General features: G+C 40.1%; 2 protein-coding genes across 3 annotated transcripts in view; both read right to left on the reverse strand.

Annotated features, from left to right (window-relative positions):
* The window catches only part of rps14 (ribosomal protein S14), a 5,540-nt gene extending 3,768 nt beyond the window's left edge, over window positions 1-1,772 (reverse strand). Inside the window, exons 1-2 of the mRNA XM_042498633.2 lie at window positions 1,620-1,772; window positions 32-183 (exon numbers count right to left, since the gene is read on the reverse strand). Coding sequence (XP_042354567.1) covers window positions 32-180 — 149 coding nt within the window. The 5' untranslated portion in view covers window positions 181-183; window positions 1,620-1,772. The remainder of the gene's footprint in view (window positions 1-31; window positions 184-1,619) is intronic.
* Window positions 1,773-2,858: 1,086 nt separating this feature from the next.
* Window positions 2,859-15,000, reverse strand: part of camk2a (calcium/calmodulin-dependent protein kinase II alpha) — a 34,518-nt gene continuing 22,376 nt past the window's right edge. Inside the window, exons 14-19 of one of the 2 annotated variants that reach the window (XM_088088468.1) lie at window positions 14,496-14,536; window positions 14,018-14,066; window positions 12,804-12,879; window positions 12,625-12,719; window positions 12,286-12,524; window positions 2,859-11,527 (exon numbers count right to left, since the gene is read on the reverse strand). In XM_088088468.1, coding sequence (XP_087944594.1) covers window positions 12,292-12,524; window positions 12,625-12,719; window positions 12,804-12,879; window positions 14,018-14,066; window positions 14,496-14,536 — 494 coding nt within the window. In that variant the 3' untranslated portion in view covers window positions 2,859-11,527; window positions 12,286-12,291. The remainder of the gene's footprint in view (window positions 11,528-12,285; window positions 12,525-12,624; window positions 12,720-12,803; window positions 12,880-14,017; window positions 14,067-14,495; window positions 14,537-15,000) is intronic. The other variant, XM_088088467.1, reaches the window with a different exon arrangement.

Consider the following 15,000-nt stretch of genomic DNA (forward strand, 5'->3'; position numbering starts at 1 on the left):
GAGGAGCAGGACATGAAGGAGCAGGACTTACTTCCCGGAGAGGTCGGTGACGTGGACGAAGGTGTCGTTGAAGGAGGCGAAGATGTGACAGACTCCAAACACGTTTTCTCCTTCAGCCACCTGAGGACCCAAACTGATCACCTGCTCCTCCTTCTTCTCCTTCCCTTTACGAGGAGCCATTGTCTGAGGAGGAGAGAGAGCAGGAGCAGAGAGGAGTCAGACGGTCGCCAGAATGAACCTTTAAAAACATTTTTGCTGCAGGTTTTAAATTTGGGACGTTTGAGACTTTTTTTTGTCTCTCGGTTAAATTTAAGAACAATTTTCCAACAATCAAAATATATTTTATTTTATTTTAACAAAAGGTTTCTTCGTTGAATAACTCACAACTTTTTTCTGCCCGGTTAAAAAGTTAAAATGCCGACATTAGGTCAGAGTCTCAAAGGGTTAAAATTTCCTCAATGAAAGCAGGACGGAGACGGTCAACACACACACACACACACAAGATTAAACGCCGATTTTTCAGACGCGGTCCTCAAAAATGAATTTGGCCCAAAATGTATTGAAACAAAGGAGTCTGTTCGAATTCACATCACAACATTTAACAAATGATTTCACAATAAAACTATTTTTTGAGAAAATGTCTGACTGATTTCAGGCTTTTTAATACAAATTAAAGATTTTGACAATTATAAATTCAATCTTTCGGCCTCTGCGTGAGCGCTGTTTTTTACGTTACGTCTCGCGCTTTTTGAAGAGTTTTTTCTGGGTGATTTTTTTAATTTTCTCGTGTTTTTGAACTCGTTTCTTGCGTGTTTTGTTTGACTTTTTTCCACATTTAGACAGTATTGTCTCGAAGTTTGGGAACTCTGGATGCTTTTTCCTCAAAGTTTCACTAACGTCTGACCAACCTGTCCGGTCATTGAAGGGTTAACTCCCCGTGCTGCAGCCTCAGAGCTCAGGTGAGCACCGGCTGCTCTGCTGCCGCACAGGTGAGTCTGCACCTGTCCGTCAGCCGCACCGCAGCTGTTTTTAACCCTTTAGTCCTCACGACAGCTCCGTCCGACAACGGCACCACCGGCTGGTCACGTGGTGTCCATAGCTGAGGCTAACAGACGCGATGCTAACAGAAGTTAACCGGCTGCTCATTAATAAACAGTTAATAAAAACACTCACTATACGTCACAGTTATTGATGACAATCACTCCAGCCAATAACTGATCGGTAATCGATAGAGGACCACCGGCAGGAAGACGCTACCGTTAGCCTGTTAGCTCCGAGCGGAGCCGCGTCCAGACTCACCTGAACTCCGCTCACCTGTTCGGCTTCAACACGCAGCTCTGCGCACATTTATCGATTATCGTTTATTCGTTTATTAAACGCAATAAAGTCCGCGCTCCCGCCGCTCGGAGGAAACATGGCGACGCGTCGCAGCTCGGAAACGGACCGACAGAAACACGACGAGAAAAAACGCCAAATTAACGACTTTAAAATTCACATCGACAAACAATTTCCCCGCCAACACCAAGAGGCACGCGCGCAGGTTCCAGGCGGACAGGTAAAGAGAGCAGATGTTCACCTGAGAGTCGAGATTAGAGAGGATTGATCGGAGAGAAGCTCACCTCTGTGTGTCTCTGCGCAGCGCCAACTGAGAAAGGAAGGAACTTCCGCTTCCGGGGCCCAACATGAGCCGCTCCAGCGCGGGAAACGGCTGCTGCTGACGCCACGCGGACACCCCGGGAAACACACCTTTTTATTTTTATTTATTTTATATATTTCAATGTATTTTATTATATCTATAGAAAACACACCTGTTCATTTTTATTTATCTGTTTTAGATTTTTACATTAATGCTGTTTTATCGACAGCGAACACGAGTTGTAATTTCATTTATTTTATATATTTATATTAATGTTTTATCGACAGCGAACACGAGTTTTAATTTCATTTATTTTATATATTTATATTAATGTTTTATCGACAGCGAACACGAGTTTTAATTTCATTTATTTTATATATTTATATTAATGTTTTATCGACAGCGAACACGAGTTTTAATTTCATTTATTTCATATATTTAAATGTATTTATTATATCTATAGCAAACACACCTGTTCATTTTTATTTATCTATTTTATATATTTAAACTAATGTTATATCTACAGGGAACACACATTATATTTTTATTTATGTTTAATTGTTTTTTATATATTTAAATTAACGTTATATCTACAGGAAACATGTTTTTGTTTGTATTTCTTTGTTTTTTATGTATATTGATATACACACACACGCACACGTGTGTAACCAGATGATTATTAATTATTTGATAATAATTGATTTTGTTTTATTTGATTTGATTATTATTTGATTTGTTATGTTATTTTTCTAATTTCTCTTTATTCTGTAGATTTCTGAAATGTCCTCACAGCTTTACACTTTGTGCACCAAAAAGACAAAAAAGACTGTTTCTCCACATTTTTGATATATAAAATAATAAAAAATGTAAAGATTATATTCTCCAGATTAAATCTTTTTAAAATTATTCTTATTTTGACTTTTCTCTCCCGAATGATCTAAATGTTGTATCAAAACATGTCTTTACATATATTTGTGTCCACGCGTACATTCAGACACCTTTACTTCAGTCAGGGTTTGAATGCAGGACTTTTACTTATAGAGGAGTATTTTAGTGTTTAATGAGTACTTTTACCTCAGTGAAAGATCTTTTACTCCTCCAGAAATACCACTCAGTACTCGATGTTGTGTACTTACGCGCAGTATTCAGCGCTTTCGCTGGTGTAACGCTGTTTCGGATAAAATAATAAAGTTTGAGTAAAGAGACCAATGAGAAGGCAGCGTTTGACCACCTCAGTTTATTTACAGAAACACTGAGAACACAATGCAGGAGGAGGAGGAGGAGGAGGAGGAGGAGAAAGAGAAGGAGGAGAAGGAGAAGAAGGAGGAGGAGAATGAGGAGAAGAAGGAGAAGGAGAAGAAGGAGGAGGAGAAGGAGGAGAAGAAAGAGAAGGAGGAGAAGGAGAAGAAGGAGGAGAAGAATGAGGAGAAGAAGGAGAAGGAGAAGGAGGAGAAGAAAGAGAAGGAGGAGAAGGAGAAGAAGGAGGAGGAGAATGAGGAGAAGAAGGAGAAGGAGAAGAAGGAGGAGGAGAAGGAGGAGAAGAAGGAGAAGAAGAAGGAGGAGGAGGAGGAGGAGGAGGAGGAGGGGAAGGAGAAGGAGAAGGAGGAGAAGAAGGAGGAGGAGAAGGAGGAGGAGGAGGAGAAGGAGAAGGAGGAGAAGAAGGAGGAGAAGAAGGAGGAGGAGAAGGAGGAGGAGGAGGAGAAGAGGGAGGAGAAGGAGGAGAAGAAGGAGGAGGAGGAGGAGGAGGGGAAGGAGAAGGAGAAGGAGGAGAAGGAGGAGAAGAAGGAGGAGGAGAAGGAGGAGGAGGAGGAGAAGAGGGAGGAGAAGGAGGAGAAGAAGGAGGAGGAGGAGGAGGAGGGGAAGGAGGAGGAGGAGAAGAAAATACTCCAAAAAACTACAAAAGAAAAAAGATTAAAAACTCTCTCTCACACACACACACACACACACACACACACACACACACACACGGTTACACACTGAGCATGCAGCATCAGATCAGTTATTAATACAGTACAGTACAATATCCATCATAGTAGAAAAAGCTGAGTGGAGCTGATTATTGATCATTGATTATTGGTTTGATTCTGCAGAGCGTGTTTGGCGGGAAACAGACGCCACGGAGATGAAGTCATTGTTTACTGTTTTCATTTCTGTTTGTAAACAACAATCAGTCAATAAAGCTTCAGACTGATAACGAGCCTGTCAGCTGATTGATGACGATGTCGTAGATTTCACTCTGAATCAATCGACACGATCGGAAATATTGACATTTAAAATGTTCACGGCTCGGCAGAGCTCGGCGGCTTCCTGAGATCACGTTTACATTCTGTCAACACGACACCTTTCAAACATTTACGTTCATTATCTTTACATTTAAATCCATCTTTCACTGAAATTACATTTAATGTTTTATTTTAAATTTCCACCAAAGTTTTCCACGTGCAGAGAAACGATCATTCGTAGTAATAATATACAATAAACATAACCAAACACGTACACAAACGTGTGAAACACTGCTCTAAATATTGTTTTCTAAAATCCTCATAAAGCTGTAGATTTAGTGAGTTTATGACATTTACACTTTTTTTATAGGCTGATAGATATTTTTTTTGAGTAAATATTTGACACTTTTAATGCAAAAACTAAATAAATATAACTTTTCCATCCACATGAAAAAAATGTGACATTGTAAAGATTTCAAACTGCATTTAGATAAATTACAGTTCTAAAGTTCACACTAAATATGAGCAGTTAAATATTAGGTAAAGCTAAGAAAGCTGAAATATTCGTTTTCTTAAATATTCAGAGCTGTAGAGTTCGGTTGGTGCCTGAGTTCATGTCTGCAGGTGATATTTCACAGGCTGATTTATACTCTGTTAGATTAAATAATCCAAACATGTCGGCAGTTTGAATACAAAAACTACATAAAAAATATAATAAATTCAAACTGTGACATCATAGAGATTTAAAACTAGATTTAAGCAAATTACAATAATGAAATTTACACTAAAGATAACTGAGCGGTTAAATGAATAAATGCTATTTGAGCTGATTTCTTAAATACTGAGATCAGCGAACAGAGTTTGTTTGGCGGCTCGTCCAAACGTCCAAACGTCCAAACGATATCAGGGCATTACATCAGTCAATAAATACTAATATTAGTAACAGCTGAAAGGTTCGTTTTCAGTGTAGAAGAGTTCGCGTCAGTTCAGCCCTAATTTGAACGTTTTGTTAGCACTATTAGCATTCTTTCATTTCAGCCCTTCTGGTGGGCCCCTGGGTTTGGAAGGCTTTTTATTTTGAAAAATGACCAAACATTTTAAAAGAAAAGAATATTGGTGAAAGTTTTTAAAGAAAAAAACCCCAAACATCGCCAAAAAGTTTTAAAGACATCTCCCCCACCCCACGGAAAAAAGAGTTTATAAGAAAAAAAGCAAAAAGTTTTAAAGAAAAAATAAATAAAAATCACAAAAATGTAAAAGTAAAAAAAGCCAGAAATTGCCATTTAAAAAAAAAAAATATTACCCAAAATTTTAGTGGAAAGAATTCACTGAAAGTTTAAAAAAATCACCCTAAACTTTGAAAGACATTGATGGGAGAGTCTTTTTCCCTCCCGAGGTGCGAGCCCCTGCAGTGTCCTCCAGCCCCACAAACGGCCAGAAGTTTGAACCCGTTTAACAGCCGCGGCTGCAGGAACAGCTAACGAATGCTAACGGTGCTAACAGTTTCCCTCCTGGTGCTGTTTCCCGCCGTGTGGATCAGAGCAGCTTCCTGCGGCGAGCAGCGAGCGCTCAGGCGAGGCTTCAAACAGAGACTTCCAGACCGCGACAGGCGTCTGCAGGTTGGAAGTCGCTGCTTTGGGTTGATGGAGATAAATACGCAGCAGCCACTGAACATCTGGAAATAACAGGAAAAACATCTGTTCATTAGAATAACACCTGAAATCTGCTTTAGGATGAATTCTTCAGTTTCAAGCAAAAACACCAAAATAGTTTAAAAAAAAGAAAGAAAAGAGATTTCCCCCAGCACGAATAAATCAAACTTCGAAAAGGTCAAAGTGGAGTCGTCGTTTTAGAAAACACACACTAGAAAACAGCCATTCACTCTGCACGCGCCATTTGGAGTCCCGACTGTGTTCACACGTGATGAGGAGGCCGAATCTGCGTCAGGTCAGAGTCGTTCTACTCTAAAATCTCCGAACAGTCGGCTCTCAGCACAGCCAGTTAGATTTCACTTTCACATCGAGAGTTCAGCTGCAGCGGCTCCACGTACGTTCTCCTTTAATTCACGGCTGAGAACGACGCCAAACCTACGACACGTTCCTCTGACTGCAACAACAAACGTGACAAGCCAACGCCCAAAAACTGCTCATTAAAAAGTTCTCTTACCCGCCGACAGTAAATATTGACAGTTGTTTTATTTTTTGTAATTTCGCCTAAATTTGTTCTGAATGTTTACAGACGTCAGCGTTCAGTTTCTGTTTCAAGCGTTCTGATTATAAAAGGCACGAGAACAACATGGTAACAACCCATGCAGAACAGACGGTGACATTCACTCCATCTCATCCTCCACCCGATGCCACCTTACAGAACCATCCCCTACAGAACATCCCTTACAGAACCATCCTTTACAGCACTATCCTTACAGAACCATCCCCTACAGAACATCCCTTACAGAACCATCCTTTACAGCACTATCCTTACAGAACCATCCCCTACAGAACATCCCTTACAGAACCATCCTTTACAGCACTATCCTTACAGAACCATCCCCTACAGAACATCCCTTACAGAACCATCCCCTACAGAACATCCCTTACAGAACCATCCCCTACAGAACATCCCTTACAGAACCATCCCTTACAGCACTATCCTTACAGAACCATCCCCTACAGAACATCCCTTACAGAACCATCCTTTACAGCACTATCCTTACAGAACCATCCCCTACAGAACATCCCTTACAGAACCATCCCTTACAGCACTATCCTTACAGAACCATCCCCTAGAGAACGTCCCTTACAGTCCCACCCCTCACAGAACCATCCCTTACAGAACCATCCATTTTATAGATGACTTTACAGCTTCCAGGGGCTGGTGTAAGATTTAATTTGGAAATTATGTTCTATCTTAGAAGTAACATTCTATGTTAGACATGGCGTTCTAAGTTAAAAATGATGTTCTAGGTGAGATAATTTCTTAAAAATTATGTTCTAGTAAGTAATAATAAAAAAGATGCTCTAAGCTATAAACAATGTTTTTAGTTTGAAATCACATTTAAGGTTAAAAATGATTTTCTAAATTAGAGCTTATGCTCCAAGTTAGAAGTTATGTTCTGAGTCATAAATGACGTTCTCAGTTAGAAATGATTTTCTTAAAAATGATGCTATAAACAATGTTCTAAGCTATTATGCCATTAAAAGTATGAAATGATTTTCACAGTTAGAGCTTATGTTCTATGCTAGAAATTATCCTTTAAATAAGAATAATGTTCTAAGCTATACATTAAGTTCTAAGTTAGAAATGATGTTCCACAAAATGATGAAGTTCTAAATGGCATTCTCAGCTATAAAGAATTCTCTAAGTTATAAGTGATGTTCATAAAAATGATGTTCTGAGTTAAAAATGATATTCGAAACTACAAACAACCCTAACCCTAACCCTAAATTAGAAATAACGTTCTCACGAAATGACATTCCAAATTAGACAGTATGTTCTCCGTTTCAAATTATGTTCTCAGTTAGAAATAGGATTCTAAGCAGGAAATGCCGTTCTAAATGAACTATTACATTCCCAGTTATAAATGACGTTCTTAGAGAATACATTCTAAGTGAGAGATTACGTTTTAAGTTACAAAGGATGTTACGAGTTTAAATGATGTTCTAACCTAGAAATTATGTTCTTAGTTAGAAATGATGTCCTAAGTTTAAAATAATGTTCTAAGTTAGAGAATACATTCTAAGTAAGTGATGATGTTTTAAGTTATAAAGGACGTCCTAAATTGGTAATTAAGTCCTATGTTCAAAATACGGTTCTAAATTAGAAATTATGTTCTATGTTAGAAATTACATTCTAAGTTGTAAATGATTTTCTAAATTAGACGTAACATTCTAAATTATAAAAAATCTAAATTACAGTTTAGGTGCCAAATGACAAATGATGCATTAAGTTAGAAACTATGCTCTAAGTCAGAAATGATGTTCTACGTTAGAGATTAGATAAAGTAGAAACGACCTCCTACATTAGAAATGAAGTTTTAAATGACGTTCTACATTAGAGATCGTTCTAAACACCCTCTACGTTAAAAATGATGTTCGGAGTAAGAAATTATGTTCCAAGTGAGAAGTGACGTTCTAAGTCGGCTCCGGGGGAACGTACGCAGAGCCGGTGCGGGCCGGAGCAGGTCAGGACATCAGCTAACCTTTGACCTGACATTCAGCCTCCTCTCTGAGTGCTTCCTGAGCCGAGACGCCAAACAGCGCCGAGATGTGGAGTACAGAAAAGGTCAGCGGCGCTGTAGCGAACACATTCAGCAGTTGCTAAGGGAACGGGTGTCACAGGCTATAATGCACAGCATACCGAGAAATGATACAGCTCATAACACGCACTGTGTTCTCTACAGACGGCGAGCGCTGCGGTCCGTTCAACATTAAAAAGCTGCTCATATACAAACGAAGATATCCAGAATAATTAGAATCGTCATAATAATGTGAGAGTAATAATCGGATTGTACAAAGTTCTACATTCTCCCGACGGTAAAAAGCAGCTTGAAGCCTCTCAGACGAACACGGGTCAAAAGTCGCAGAATATCAAAGACGGCGCCGCCGGCGTTTTGTTAGCTCGCGGCTAGCAGGCGCCATCGCTCCCGGTGAGGAATGCTAACGAAGCTAACGAGTTCGAGTAAAGTTGCCGGAGAGCCGGAAAACAAAGTGGCGGCCGCGAGAACAAAAACGCAGCGGGGACCGAAGCTGAAAACACAAAACACAAAGTCAACCCTGCATGCAGAAAATCATGTGGTCTGTACAGAAAGTAAACACCGGCACTGAAGAGGAAGAAACACGAGCTCTCCCGACAGGACGCCGCTCAGAAATCTGACGGTTTGAAATCCTCATATCTCCCCGAAATAACGGCGCTGCGAGCGGGCGGGGCCGAGCTTTTATTCTGAAATCAGAGTTATTCCAGGAAACAGAGATATGAGGTTTCACACAGCGACCACGCCACCGACACGCTAACACCACAGTCAGATTGTCCTGGTGTACGGAGGCCCAGAGGAGACAAAAGCACCAACCAATTAAACATACTGCGTTTCTGTTTTTGTCGAATTGCATTTTTGTATGTACTTGCATTTGTTTCCTCAGTTATTGTTCATAAATCAGGGATGTTCACTGTTCAGGATGTTTCGTTATAATTTCTTGTGTTAATACAATTTTTGTTCAACCATTAACATCCAAATCATCCAACATCCAAGGATGAACTTTTGTAAAATCTAAATAAAAAATTATCATTTTTTGTTTAGTATTTTAGCCTTAAAAATCAATTCATTTAAAAAAATAATAAAAAATTGATTAACATTGTTATTAATTTGTATAATAATTTAGACTTGTCAGTTATTTTGATGCCTCTGAGCCTCCATATAGTTGGGTGTATTACAGTCGTCCCGGCGACAGATGACTGTGATTGTATTGGTGATTCTGATTGGCCTTTTTAACTTCACTTATTTTACTCCCACACTTCTGAAAACAATCACGAGTCAGTTTGTCCGGCCCGGCGCCATTCTGCATCCCCACAGAGATCAATCATGTGATGTACGGAGGTCCAGAAACGCTTCTCTGATTCTGTTGTAATTAAATACATAAAACATTTTTTCATCATTCATATATTTAAGACTCTTGAACTCAAATTTAATTTAAATTTTAACTTTTGGATTTAGGCATGAAAACGAAATCAAAGAGCATCATTTGTCCTCCGTACATCTCCTTCCTTCCTCTAACTTTGAAACATTTTGTAAAGTTTCTTCTGCAAATGACACAGGCAGGCAGTTCGTTAAGGTGCCTCGTTAAGGCCCTCCTCGTTAGGACACCTGTGGGGGGTCGGTTTGGGGTTTTGGGCGGTGGAGGTGTGGCTGTTCATGGAAGATCGCGGGTCAGAGAGCGCTGGAAGCTTGTGGAGCTCTCCGAGCCCGATGGAAGCAGAGAGATGAACATCCGAACCTCGTTTCCTGAACTGCTCGTTAGAATATTATTGAGTATAAAAATTAGTAAACTTAATCTGTTTTATGATTATACTTATTTAGACGCTTCAGGTTCTCATCACTTATTAGACCCAAATTATCCCAAATAATACAGAAATATTTCATCTCTTTAGCTCTTCATGATTGTAGTTTTGCATTGAAATATAAAAATCTCTCTATTTTTTTTATTTTGGGAGTTCGGGGATGTGGTAACGAGATAACGGGTCTAATAACAATCAGTAACCATGGCGACTCCTGGACTCTGTAATATAAGAGGTTTTCCTCTCTATAGTTATTGTCACGTTCAGGCGGAAACCTCGTATATATCCAGTTTTTTATTTTTTATTTTTTAGAGAATTATTGAAGAATGAAAGTCAATCAGTGACGCTTCGTTCACAACTGAACTTTTTAAATAAAGTTAAATTCAAACTCTTAAAAACCTCTTAATTGATGCAGAAACCCATTAAGAAGCTCTTAATTATTCACTAATGATTTTGGGATTATTTTTGTAACATACGTTTAATTTAAAGGGGATTAACCCTTTGAAACCTGCATCCACTCAGTTTTTTTCCGACTGCGTTTAGAGGCCTTTTACAAGTTATTTAACCCTTTGAAACCTGAACAAATTGTATTGATTCATTTAAAAATATGATTAAAAAGATGATGAGCCACTTTGCAAGAAATGTACCTAAATTTACAAGAAATTAGTAAAAGGTGAAAACAAAATGACCTGAAAAAGAAGAGAGAAAAGTATTAAAAAATTAACTTTTCCCCTCGAGAAAACAGTATTTGTAATTTTTAAATATATTCACAATAATGTTATAGATTTTTCTTTTTATTGTTGCTAGAATTTTTTCACGTCACGTCCACATTAATGAAAACCTTTAACTGTAATTATTTCTTTATAATTAAGGCGGTTTGACCCCTTAAAAAAACCCTAATCAACACAAAAGACCCATTAAAACCAAAACGACATCCTCCAATTAAGTTGGAAATTACGTTTCATTTAAAAACTCTAAACATATTAAGATTTTTATGAATCAACCTCAAATTCAGGGTGAAACTTGCACTAATTCATAAAACCATATTAATTACATTCATTAAAAACGTATTATTTTACAATGATTAAGGAGGTTTGACCCCTTAAAAACCTCAGTCAACCTTTTGAAACCTATCAATACATTTCAGTCCATTAATGTGATGAAATATCTGATTAATACGTGTTTATTAATAAGTGTTACATTTTTATTGATATTTATGTTAATTAAGAGCTTTTAAAATGACGTGTTTTCAGCAACCAATTAAGATGTAATTAAGAACTAATTAGGAAGTAATGAAGAAGTAATGAAAGGTATTTTTGGGGAGTCGGGTGTGAGGGGGCGTCGGTCCGGTCCGCCATCCAGACAGAGGAGATACGAGGTTTCCACACATGATTACAATCTGAGCAGCTGATTGGCTAATCACAAGGGGGGCGTGGCTGAAGTCTGAAGGAGCTGAGAAGAGGAAGCTGATTGGTTGATTGTGCAGTTCATTGCTCTCTGGCCACGCCCCTCGTCTCCTCTAAAACTTCCTGTCTGGTGTCACACGCCTGGCCTGCTGTCAATCAATCAGTTGTCAAGGCGACCGTGGCCCCATCAAAGCTCCGCCCACTCTGCAAGTTAGCTGGAGGGACAGAAGAAGAAAAACGTCAACAAGAAAATAAAAACGTCAACAAAAGAAGAAACACATCAAAAAACAGTCAATACTCCTCATCAATTCTATTTCAATACTATATTACTATATATATATATAATTTTAAATTCTGAATTTATTTTTCCGTGATTTTTTTTTAATGAAGTTTTTGAAGAAAAGGTGGGGATTTTTTTTCTCCTTTAAACGTTTATGGACAAAATTTAAGACAATTTTGGTTAATGTGTTTGGTTATTTAAAAAAAGGTTTGGCAAATTGTTATTATTTTCTTTAAATATATAAAAAAACTAAAAATATTTTTAAAAAATAATAGAATATATTTATTTATATACCAATATCTATACATATTTTGGTGATTTGTTTTTTGTGATTTTTTTTTACTTAAAAAAGATGAACTTGCTTTCCAAACCTGTGGGACCACAAAACAAACAAACAAACAAACAAACAAACAAACAAAACAAAGTATTGTTGGATTTTCACATTTCTGATGGTCCTTGAACACATCATGTGTTATTTTCCAGGTTTGTGAAACAGAATTCCAAAACTGTCAGTGTAAATTTAGACTTTAAACTTAAACTTTTTAAACTTTTCCAGGTTTTCATGACTATTTCTTATCATTCATTTTATGTATTCATTTATTTTTAATTCAGGACTATTTCATGAATATTAATCTGACCTCTGACCTGTTTGTTAACGAGGTTAATCTGACCTCTGACCTGCTGACCTCTGACCTGGTCTTACTTGCTGAGTGTGGACGGGGATCCTGAGCGGTGGAAGTGGACGATCTGCCACTTGCCGTCACGGCGGTGCCACACCCTGGTCTCCTCTGATTGGGCGGTGCGGGGCGTGCCGTTGGCGTCGATGTACTGCGTGACTCTGATGTAAGCGATGCAGGCGGCCTCGTCGCCGACCAGGTGGATGTGCGGGTTCAGGATGGTGGTGTGAACCGGTTTGCTGTTCTTGGACCACACTGAGGACACACAGAGACAGTTACCGGGACAGGGGACACCTGAGCGGGACACCGGGCGGGACAACTCGCGCAAACGGGCAGGAAGTCTGATAAAACTTACAGTTTTCAAAATAAAAGCGGTGGAAGTCCAGGCCCTCGACCAGATTCCCCAACGCCTCCGGCTCGAACGCCGTCACCGCCGGGTCGCACATCTTACTGACAGGAAGACACAAGAGTCAGGACAGGAAGGACAACAGAGGGGGGCTTTCACAATAAGAGTCTTTTCATTGTGTTACATACGTGTAGCTCTCAAAGTCTCCGTTGCTGATCGCCTCGATAAGCTGCTCTGTGACTTTAATGATGTCCTGTTTCCTCACTGATGGACACACAGAGAGACAGACAGGGACAGACAGGCAGACAGAGAGGGAGACAGAGAAACACAGAGAGACACACAGAGAGACAGACAGAGACAGACAGAGAGACAGACAGAGACACACAGAGACAGAGACAGAGAGACAGACAGACAGACAGACAGAGACAGACAGACAGAGACAGACAGAGACAGAGACAGAGAGACAGGTTTGTATGATCATTTCTTTTTCCTTTATGTTTTAATCAGCCTGTAAATCAGCAGCCAGGTTTCTATAAACGCTCAAACGGAGACTGTGAACGTAAAATACGTCTAATGGAAACACGTCAATTACAAGAAAAGACAAGAAAAGGAAAACTCATTTATCGACTAGAAACTTTTCCTCTGGCCTGAGCTGGTTTTTGAGGTGATGTAAAAAGACATATTTGTCACATGACGCTGTGAGGTCACATGATGCAGTGAGGTCACATGACGCTGTGAGATCACATGACGCTGTGAGGTCACATGACGCTGTGAGGTCACATGACGCAGTGAGGTCACATGACGCTGTGAGGTCACATGATGCTGTGAGGTCACAGGAACTGGCTCCCTCATGATGCAGCAGGAGCTACAAGAGCTGTTATTGCATCACATAACTCTGAGAAAGTTTTTCACCCACAATTCCTCTGTGAAATCGTGGACTACATCTCCCAGAAATCCCTCATACGTGTCCGCTCCCACGTATAAGGGGCTCGCCTTTCCATCACGGCTCCATAACACGCCTACGTGGCCTCGGGTTGGAAATAATGACGACTAGTTTGGTGGCTGCAATAGAAATAAAGCTGCTGATGTTTTGAACATCCGTCGCCATGGTTACTGGGATGTTATCACCAGAGGAGACGTCACGTGACATCACTCAGCGGAAACGCCGTCAGCTCCATGTTGAGTTTGATCACATTTATTGAATTTTGATATGTTTTACACAAATCTGTGATGGAAACCAGTCTGGTGACTGGTGCTGCAAACTGTGTGTGTGTGTGTGTGTGCGTGCGTGTGTGTGCGTGTGTGTGTGTGTGTGTGCGTGTGTGTGTGTGTGCGTGTGTGTGTGTGTGTGTGTGTGTGTGTGTGTGTGTGTGCGTGTGTGTGTGTGTGTGTGTGTGTGTACCTCTGGTGTCTTCGTCCTCGATGGTGGTGTTTGTGCTCTCAGATGATTCCTACCAGAACAACAACAGAGATCAGCTGATCAGCTCACTCATGAACAGTTTCTATGACCCGGTGATACTGTGTAAAGCTGTCAGTTATAAATAAAGTTTATTAAGTTAAAAAAGTCTTTGAAGCGGCCGATAGCTGGTTTGTGTTTCAGTGACACGAGCCTCGGAAAGTTCAGCACCTGCCGAGGCAGCAGGCGGAGATTTAAAGTCTCTCAGCGATATAAACACACCACAAACACACGGACACACTGCAGCAGGAGACAACAGGAAAACCACAACTACCAGCATGCACCACACCCGACCGATACATGCTCCCACCGCTGGGTACAAACCCCGTAATAAAACGAATAATGATAACAGCAATAATAAGTAAAATCAATAATAATAATGATAATATAATCAATAATAATAATAATAATCTGAAGCATTTACCTTGACTCCGTCGGCCTTCTTGTTGCTGCCGCTCTTTCCTCCTGATGGAGGGATGAGGATGAAGAAAAACAGAAGCAGCAGAGTGAGAAAGAAAGGAACGAACGCGGAGAAGAGGAGAGGAGGCATCGTACCCACAACCTCTGCCTACGTGCCCCTCGCAGGAAACACCACTTCAAAATAAAAGGTCACAGCGCAGACAGAGCGACGGCGAAAAACCAAAAAGGATTCAACGCTCAGCCGAAGGACAATAATGTCCAACAAAAGACTAAAAAGGACAAAAGTCCTGAGAGCTGCTTCCTGTCTCTGTCTGCTGCAGATCTGTCTCTCTGTCTGTGAGTCCACAGCCGCAGAGACAGAGGGACAGACAGGTGTGGGACAGTCAGACAGCCGAGGCCAAATTTAGGCTTTGAGATATCAGCAGAAACATTCCTGAGTGTTCGCAGCGACCGCACGACCCCGACGCCTTCGCCCCAAACTCCGCCATCACGGATCAACCAATCACCAT

This window comes from Plectropomus leopardus, chromosome 15, assembly GCF_026936395.1.
Source record: "Plectropomus leopardus strain MGB_pleo_1.0 chromosome 15, ASM2693639v1, whole genome shotgun sequence".
Lineage (NCBI taxonomy): Eukaryota > Metazoa > Chordata > Actinopteri > Perciformes > Serranidae > Plectropomus > Plectropomus leopardus.